We start from the raw sequence: 9,414 nt of genomic DNA, 5'->3' as shown, positions 1-9,414 counted from the left end.
CCATGGCTGAAGAGCCGAATCTGGGCAGCACTTAGGTGCCTTCACATTCTGCAGCTCTAATCAGAGAGTGGGGATAGAAGGCGCGTAGCTCATCAGAACCCAGGAGGGGCAGAGAAACGATCTCATGGACCACATGATGCTCTGTCGAGGCTCAGCTAAGTCCTTGACTCTAGGGCTGTGTAAGCTTACCAGGAAGCCATGAAGGAGCCTTCCCCTGTATTAGTGCCCTCCCCCCACAGTGGTAACCTCTTGCAGATGTTTCCTCGACATAATTTTCAGTTCCCATAGTTTTCTCATTTTATGGCGCCTGGTTGAGAGGATTCCAATCTTGGACCATATCTTTCCCACATACACAGGATGTGAAAGACATGGCTCAAAGCCTCTTTCGGTTTTCTCTTCTTTTGGGGACATAGATATAGCCAGCTGTTTCAACCTTGCAAAGTCCTACCTAAATTGTGGGATTCTTTTTGTGTGTGTGTGTGTGGGGGGGTGAGGGAGCTTTTCGAGGTAGGGTCTCGCTCTAGCCCAGGCTGACCTGGAATTCACTGTGTTGGAGAGATGGCTTAATGGTTAAGGTGCTTGCCTGCAAAGCCCAAGGACCCAGGATTCCCCAGGACCCACATAAGCCAGATGCACAAGGTGAAGCATACAGTGCCTTTGCACAGGCTACATGCCCTGGCGGGCCCGTATTCTTTCTTTTACTCTCAAATAAATAAATTAAATTAAAAATTTTTAAAAAAGCCCAAACAAAATACTCTAAACCTAGAAGGGTTTGTTTTTTATTTTTGTTTTTTCAAGGTAGGCTTTCACTCAGGCCCAGCCCAAATCCCTCGCAGGCCCGCCCACCAGTTCTGGCCGTCCCCCGCGCTCCCCGCCGCGGCCGTGACGTCACTTCCGCCGGAAGGGAGCGCGCGTCCTCGTGCTGGGCGCGAAAGTCGGTTCCGGGCCTCAGCAACTTCCGGGTTCTCCTGCGTTAGCCGGGTGCTGGGGGCGCCGCCGGGGGCGGGGGCTGTGCGCCGCCGTCCTGCGGGCCGTGCGCCCCCCGACTCGGAGCCCGAGGCTCCGTCGCGGTGAGTGGGAGCCGGGCTCCCCCCCACCACCACCATCCCGCTTCCTGCGGCCTGCCGGGCGGTGGTAAACCGGCGGGTGGGACCCGGGACTCCCGGGAAAACCGCGGCCTCGGCGCTCTCGGAGCCAGGCCTTCCCCCGGAGCCCGGGGGCCTCGAGCTTCCCGCGGCGCTGCAGAGTGGCTGCTGGGTGTCAAGTCCATTTACTTACCGGTGGATACGCCTCCCCGGCCACCGAAGCATTCTGTCCTTGAAGCCAGGTGCAGTTTGAATGGGTTAGAAAGGCGTCGACGTATTGAATGCAGGGTCTCACTCCAGCCCAGGCTGACCTGGAATTAACTATGTAGTCTCAGGCTGGCCTCGAACCCATGGTGATCCTCTGTCTCCTACCTCTGTCTCCCGAGTGCTGGGATTTAGAGGTTGTGCCACCACGTCCCGGCTCACCTCTATAAGGATGAGGGCTGCCTTCTTTTTCTTGGACTCTGCGACTACCTTCCAGAGTTTCTTGCAGACGGCATGGAGATGTTCCTAACAAAACCAGAAAATGCCTATCTTTAAACATTCGTGTTCGCACAAGAAAGTAGGTGTGTTGAACATTTTTGACTCCCTACAGTGTGTATTTTGTTCTTATTTGTTGCTTTATTTTTATAGTTCAAAAATGCCCAGCAATGACCAAGAACAGCTATTTGTGAAGTTTTTGAAGTCATCAGACAACTCCGAGTGTTTCTTTAAAGCTCTTGAGGTAAGAATAACTGAACATGTCATGTTTGATTGTTGAGTTCATTTTTCTTGTTTATAAGTGTTTTGATTTGTTCGATTTTATGTCTTTAGAAACTGGTAATTTCATGTAACTTTATTGCAGCCTATGCATTATATATTATTGTTAATAATTTTGAATTGATGTACCTCATATATATGTATACACACACACACGTGCATGTATATATTTATTTATTTGAGAGAGAGAATTTCTTTTAAGTGTACATTGCTTGTGTGCATGTGTATAGGCATGCCATGTTCTCTTGCCGCTGCAAAAAACATGCTAGAGGCTTTTAGGTCTGCCCTACATGCATGGTTTGGGAATTGAACCTGGGCTGGCAGGCTTTTCAGGCTAGCGTCTTGAACCAGTGAACCATTTTCCCAGCCCCTCACATATTTTGAGTGAGTGGTCTTGAAAATTGTATTCAACTCCATTGGTGTTTAGAACATTGAAAAATTTTGAGTCACAGTTCTGTAGTTTTGGGTGTTAACAAGTATGTCTCATTATTCACAGTATCAGATGATAGATAGTAGGGGTAGATTAAGACCTTTACTGTTCACAGGCTCCAGCTGTATCCTAGTGGCTTGGAAGTCTGTTAGAAATGCAGAATCTTGGGCACCAACCTTGACTTAACAATTACAACCGACAGTTTACTTACTTATTTATTATTTTTTAAATTAATTTATTTGGGAGAGTGATAGAGGGAAAAAGAAGCAGAGAGAGAGAGAGCGCGAGCGAGCAAGCGAGCATGCCAAGGCCTCCAGCCACTGCAGGCAAACTCAAGATGCATGCTCCACCATGTGCATCTGGCTTACGTGGGTCCTGGGGAATCAAACCGAGGCCCTTTGGATTTGCAGGCAATGCCTTAACCACTGAGCCATCTCTAGCCCCACAACCTGCATTATAAACAAGATCCCGAGTGCATGTTAAAGTTTGAGATGCAGTTGTATGTTTGGTTTTTTTTTCCTTGAAGTTCGTTCACTCAGCAAAAACCTATTATTGAGTGTCCACGATCTGATAGCATTCTAGTGCTTGGGAGGCATCAGTACTCAGAGCCAAGAACTCCTATCTTCCGTGCAAGAAATAGGTATTTATCAGACAATCTGTGACAATCTATATAGTATAGGGTTATCTTTTGAGTGGAAGGGAGTTGAGACAAGGTCTCATTTTGTTGCCCAGGGTGACACTCTACCCTTGTGCCTCGGCTTCCAGAATACTGAGCTTGTGGAGTGTGCTGCCACACCTGGCTCCTAAACAGTATGTCTTAAGTGCTTTGGGAAGAGGAAAGAGGCAAGACAGTTTATGGAATTTCAGAACATGTTTGTTGGAGGAGAAAGAAATGTGAAGGTTATACCTTGAAAGAGGGTAGCTAGAGTAGGTTTTATGGTGGAGATAAGTAAGTAAACTGGGTGCAGTCATGCAGTTATCTGGGATAGAGGGATTTTGACAGAAGGAGCATCCCTTGTCCAGAGCTCTGGGGCAGTGCTTACGTATCTAGTCAGGGCTGGTGTGGTTATAGTGTCGTGAGCAAGGGATGAGGATGAGTATTAAAGAATACTTTAGGAAGAAAGGGTGAAGAGGTTATATAGGCCTGTTGTTGTCATTGCTGTGAGAAGACTAAAGGGGTTGGGGAAGGGCATTTTAGAAAGCACCCAAAAGCAGCTGAGTGGAGGAAAGGGTTTATGTGGCTTACAGTGCGAGGGGATGCTTCACCAAGACATGGAAAGCATGGCAGGGCGTCACCTCAGCAGAAGTAGTAGTCTGTAAATAATGGGCTTGGAACTGAGCTAATAAACCTCAAGTCCCCCCCCCATGACATCATCTCCAGCAAGGCCCCACCCCCCAAGTTGCTAAGGGGGGGGTGGATAATCACAAACACAAGACATCACATTCACACTCCCACAAGGTCCTTACTAGCCTTTGTTAAGGCTGATATTCAGTGAAATGGAGAGCCTCTGGGGTTTTAATCTGAATAACATAATGTGACTTGCCAATTTAAAAGGATTGTAGCTATTTAACACAGGACTCCAAAATTTGTGCTGATAGTACATGGGCACAGGATAGGTTAGCAAACAAGATAGTTCATGAAATGTTCATTCTTGTAGGGGAGAGAGAACATACATGTTTACAAAATATCAGTTATTTTTCTTCCTAGACAGGCTGAAGGGTAGAGGAAGGATATTTTAGAAAGCAAGATCAGGACCCTGGGAGTATAGTACGGAGGGAGAACACTTGTTTAGCATGCATAAGGCGCCCATCGCTGCAAAACAAACCAACCGTGATCAGGAAAGGCATCTCTGAGGAGGTGACATTTTAAACAGACCTGACTGAAGTGAAGGATCCTATCAGGTGAAGACTTCAAAAGGTATTGTCTGGGCTGGAAAGATGGCTTAGCGGTTAAGCGCTTGCCTGTGAAGCCTAAGGACCCCGGTTCGAGGCTCGGTTCCCCAGGTCCCACGTTAGCCAGATGCACAAGGGGGCGCATGCGTCTGGAGTTCGTTTGCAGAGGCTGGAAGCCCTGGCGCGCCTATTCTCTCTCTCTCCCTCTATCTGTCTTTCTCTCTGTGTCTGTCGCTCTCATATAAAAAAAAAAAAAATTAAAAAAAAAAAAGGTATTGTCTGCCTGCAGCTGTACCAGGAACCATCCTCTGACGAGGTCAGATTTAGGAAAACTGAAGTGGGTAGAATTAGCCAGGGAGATAGATACAGGAGGTAAAAGGACAAACCTAGGTATGTGGTCTTCTAGGCTGTGATAAGAAATGTGGATTTTGGGCTGGAAAGATGGCTTAGTGATTATGGCACTTGCCTGCGAAGCCTAAGGACCCAGTTTCAATTCCCCAGTACTCACATAAGCCAGATGCACAAGGTGGCACATGTGTCTGGAGTTTGTCTGCAGTGGTTAGAGTTCCTGGCATGCCCATTCTCTCTCTCACTCTCTTTCCCTTTCTCTCTCGGCCTCTTTCTCATACAAATAAATATTGTAAGCATGCGGATTTTATTCTGAGAATGGTGGGCAGTTGTTAAGGCAGAGTATAAGTATCTGGTGTGTGTGTGTATTTTTTGGATTTTTGAGGTAGGGTCTCACTCTGGTCAAGGCTGACCTGGAATTCACTATATAGTCTCAGGGTAGTCTCACATTCAAGGCAATCCTCCTACCTTTGCCTCCTGAATGCTGAGATTAAAGGCATGCACCACCACACCCAGCTTGTGTATATATATTTTAAAAGATTACTAACTGCTATGTGAAGAGTAGATTTCAGGCACAAGAGTCAGAAGGACACTTCTATAGTAGTCTTGATGAGAATGACTGCTTTCAGTGTGGAAAAGGCTGGGTTTGGAATGAATTCTTTTTCCCCATAAGTTTTATTAATCCCAGTGATGTTCAAACATCCCCATAGTTCAAGATCTTTTAACTGAGCCATAATACCAAAAATTCCCCCAAAACCTATAATGGCACAGAATAAACATTCACACTGCAAAAGATGGCATTGGGCATAGCAAAGAAACATTCAACCAATATAAAATTTAAAATAACCGGAGCAAACATCAAACTGAAATTCCAAGTCCAACAACTCTAGTCAGTGACAAGTCTCCAAGTCTGATAATTCTAACCAGCAACAAGTCTCTGGCATTCCAATTCTACCCCTCCAGATATGCTACTCACAGTCCTGGAAAACCTTATTGGGGCCAGCAGTTTTCCTTAGCAGCCATCTCATGGTCCCGGCACCTCAACTGGTTGTCCACTGCAAGCCATGGTTCATCCTCATGGCCCCATGGGGTCTCCATGCAGGCATCTAGCAAACCTGCTTCACACTGCCCATGGCCATTTCCAAAACACAAGACCATGTTGCAAACTCAGTGACACTCTCTTTCTTGCATTTCTTACACTCCACAATACCAGGTAGGGTGCCAATTTGTTAATCCAGGGGGGAGTAAAGCAGACTTTGAAGAACAGGACACTTCTTGAGCACTCAGGCCCCTTCCAAAGAGTTTGCATTCTTCCTGTTGCCCCAGTACAGGTCAGCTGGCCCAATCTCAGTGGTTGTAATCTCTCAAACAATTTGCAGGTGAATGGGCAGCAGTTTAAGCCCAAAGATTTCATTTTTTCTGTGCCATAGCCCTCTGCTCACACCAGTTCATTTCTGTGCAAAGCAACCCTGCACAACTTCTCAGGACAAGGGCATAACAACAAGCTTCACACAAACTGCTATCTCAGTCCAAGCAAAGCTCTTTCTCACTCTCATAAGCCAAACCTCACAGTCCATAGTTCTTACCAGAATAGTTCATCAAGCTGTACTTACAGCACTGCAAGGCATCTCTTAGTTCAAGGTTTCAAATCCTCCCACATTCACTTTGAAAATCAGCTCCAAAAGGCCAAAGCCACACAATCAGGATTCTAGCAGCAATCCCACTCCTCGGTACCACCTTACTGTTGCAGTCAGGTTCAGCATTGCTGGTAGAAATCACCCAACCAAGAGCAGATTCTGGGAAAAAGGTTTATTTTGGCTTCCAGGCTCGAGGGCAAAGCTCCATGATGGTAGTGAAAACGATGGCATGAGCAGAGGGTGGACATCACCCCCTGGCCAACATATGGTGGTCCTGAAATGAATGTTTGAGGAGTTGATAGGTCTTAAATGAAAGGGATGAATTTCTGTTCCATTTTGAATTTCATTTGTTCTTACAGTCATTAAAGGAATTCCAATCAGATGAGTATCTTCAGATTATTGCAGAGGAAGAGGCATTGAAGATCACGGAGAATGATAAATCACTTTACATCTGTGATTCTTTTAGTGGCCCTGCTTTTGATCACCTTAAAAAGGTTTGCCATTTTCTTTCTTCCCTCCCTCCCTCCCTCCCTTTCTTTCTTTCTTTTTTTGGCTTTTTAAAAACTCTTATTGACAGTAACCCTTGGTAATTCCTTCCCCCACCCCCACTTTCCCCCTTGCAACTCCATTGGCCATCAAACATTTTTCCCTCTCAATCAGTCTCTCATGTTGATGTCATGATCTTTTCCTCATATTATGATGATTTTGTGTCAGGCACTGCGAGGTATGGATATCCTGGCCATTTTGTGTCTGGAGGAGCATGTTGTAAGGAGTCCTACCCTTCCTTTGGCTCTTACATTCTTCTTGCCACCTCTTCCGCAATGGACCCTGAGCCTTGGAAGGATATTTCAGTGCTGAGCACTCCTCTGTCACTTCTCAGCACCATGGTGCCTTCTGAGTCATCCCAAGGTCACTGCCATTTGAAAAGAGAAGCTTCTCTAACCAGAAGTAAGAGTAGCATTGATACATGGATATGAACGTTAAGAGAAGTACTTACCGGGAAGTTTGGTGAGCATAATATATACATTTAGCCAGATACCAGCAGATGATACATCCCTCGGGCTCATGACTTCCCCTGTCATAGGTTTTCAGTATCAGACATATTCGCTCCTGTGGAGAGGACCTGCAGTCCACTTAGAGGGCAGTTGGTTTCCACCATGGCACTATTGCACCCGTTGGGTCATTTGGCTTGGCCTGCCAAATATAAGGCTTGCAGTGTCCACTGTTGAGTATCTTCAATGGTGATTTCTCTCTCTCCCATTGAACTGCATGCAGCATAGCCTTTTCCAGCTTTCTGTCAGCTGCTCTATGTGGAGAAGTTCAGTTCCAGCAGGATTTCTCAGTGGCCTTGCAGCCCAAGTATGTGGAGTCTAGCAATAGGGTCTTACCATCTATTCCTGGAGAACAACCCAGGGCTTCAGCAATGGCCTGTAATGGTTTGGCTCATGAAGAACCCTGGCCAACAACTCACTGGAAGGTATCCTATCCCTGGCGCTGAAAATTTTCTAGTAACAACCTGTGGCTTCTGGGTGTGCCATTGTCCAAAACAGTAGGTTTCCATATGACTTACTCATATCCTCTTAGATTTCGAATAGCCCTCCCCCCAACCTTTCCTTTGCTCAGTCAGGTTTGCCATCTTTGAGTATGCTCATTTGGTAGTATGTCTTGCCTCATAAGTTTTGTTTTTCCTTCTGCCACTGGGGATTGAACCCAGGGCCTTACTGCTCCATTGGTTCTTTACTGAGTGGAAGCACTTCTCACATTTTTTAGCTGCTTCATTGATTTGTGTTTCCTTTGAGAAGCACACCTGGTTGCTTCTCAGGTGTTCATAACATAAGATTGTTGCATTAAGATATATTTGTTTCAGAGATTGAAATGTTGGTGGCAGTTTTGAGTGAAGGGTCTTAGAAGTTCTGTTTTTTGATTGCTTGCAGTGTTTTGCTTCTGTATGTGTGTGTTTAATGTACAGTGTGTCTGAGACATCATATGATGGTCCTTTTTTTTTCTTTTAACACATTTGGTAGCAGTTACTAGCTTGTAAGTATGTGGTAAATATTACCAAATGGAATTTTAAGATTAGTGATCTGTCTCTTGTAGCTTGGCTGCAGAATTGTTGGTCCTCAAGTCGTCATATTTTGCATGCAACACCAGCAGTGTGTTCCAAGAGCCGAACATCCAGTTTACAATATGATTATGTCTGACGTGACTGTATCGTGTACAAGCCTGGATAAAGAGAAAAGGGTAAATGTTGAGCATCGCTGTCTCCACACTTCATTGCTCACTGTATAGGAGGGAACTTGGAAGAACTTCTGCTTAGTATTCATGAATTAAGGTTCCTTATGCAGCATCTAACAGTGCTGGTCTTTAAAAGAAATCACTTGGGCTGGGCGTAGTGTCGAATGCCTTTAATCCCAGCACTTGGGAGGCAGAGGAGGATCGTTGTGAGTTCAAAGCCAGCCACCCTGAGACTACATAGTGAATTCTAGGACAGTCTAGGCTAGAGTGAGACCCTACCTCCAAAAAAAAGTAATTGGATATATTGGAATGTATTTTGTAGAAAATAAACTGTTTAATTGGAATCTTTTGTTTTTGATTTAAAAAGTTCACTTTTCCCCCTACAGTCAGCTTGTTTTTGTTTTTATTATTTATTTATTTATTATTGTTTATTTGAGAGAGTGAGTATATGGCACACCAGGGCCTCTTGTCACTGCAAGTGAACTCTAGACACATAGGCTGTTTTGTGCATATGGTTTTTACATGGGTACTGGGGAATTGAACCTTGGCCAATAAGTCTTGTGAGCAAGTGCCTTTAATTGAAGACTGATCATCCCAGCACAGTGAACTTCTTTTTGAATCACTTAATTTGTCTAACAGTTAGTTTTTAAAGAAAGAATTCTAAAAGATATAAAACAGGCATGGTAGCTCACACCTGTACTTCCCAGCACTGGGAGCCTGAGGAAGGAGGGCTGATTGCTAGAAGTTTTTGGCCAGCCTGGCATACAGAGTGAAACTGTCTCAAAACATGGCAGCTTCATAAAAACAAATTTCTTTTAAAAATTTTATTTATTTATTTATTTATTTATTTATTTATTTATTTGAGAGTGACAGACACAGAGAGAAAGGCAGATAGAGGGAGAGAGAGAGAATGGGCACGCCAGGGCTTCCAGCCTCTGCAAACGAACTCCAGACGCGTGCGCCCCCTTGTGCATCTGGCTAACGTGGGACCTGGGGAACCGAGCCTCGAACCGGGGTCCTTAGGCTT

The 9,414-nt window shown here is 45.2% G+C and overlaps 1 protein-coding gene across 2 annotated transcripts in view; it reads left to right on the top strand.

Moving 5' to 3' along the window:
* The first annotated feature begins 995 nt into the window (after positions 1 to 995).
* Positions 996 to 9,414, top strand: part of Topbp1 (DNA topoisomerase II binding protein 1) — a 62,070-nt gene continuing 53,651 nt past the window's right edge. Inside the window, exons 1-4 of one of the 2 annotated variants that reach the window (XM_045136568.1) lie at positions 996 to 1,070; positions 1,719 to 1,809; positions 6,512 to 6,646; positions 8,250 to 8,393. In XM_045136568.1, coding sequence (XP_044992503.1) covers positions 1,726 to 1,809; positions 6,512 to 6,646; positions 8,250 to 8,393 — 363 coding nt within the window. In that variant the 5' untranslated portion in view covers positions 996 to 1,070; positions 1,719 to 1,725. Of the gene's footprint in view, positions 1,071 to 1,231; positions 1,328 to 1,718; positions 1,810 to 6,511; positions 6,647 to 8,249; positions 8,394 to 9,414 lie in introns of those variants that run through there. The other variant, XM_045136569.1, reaches the window with a different exon arrangement.

Source organism: Jaculus jaculus, chromosome 17 (genome assembly GCF_020740685.1).
Source record: "Jaculus jaculus isolate mJacJac1 chromosome 17, mJacJac1.mat.Y.cur, whole genome shotgun sequence".
In the NCBI taxonomy this organism is placed as follows: domain Eukaryota; kingdom Metazoa; phylum Chordata; class Mammalia; order Rodentia; family Dipodidae; genus Jaculus; species Jaculus jaculus.
This window is presented reverse-complemented; position numbering and strand designations above follow the sequence as displayed.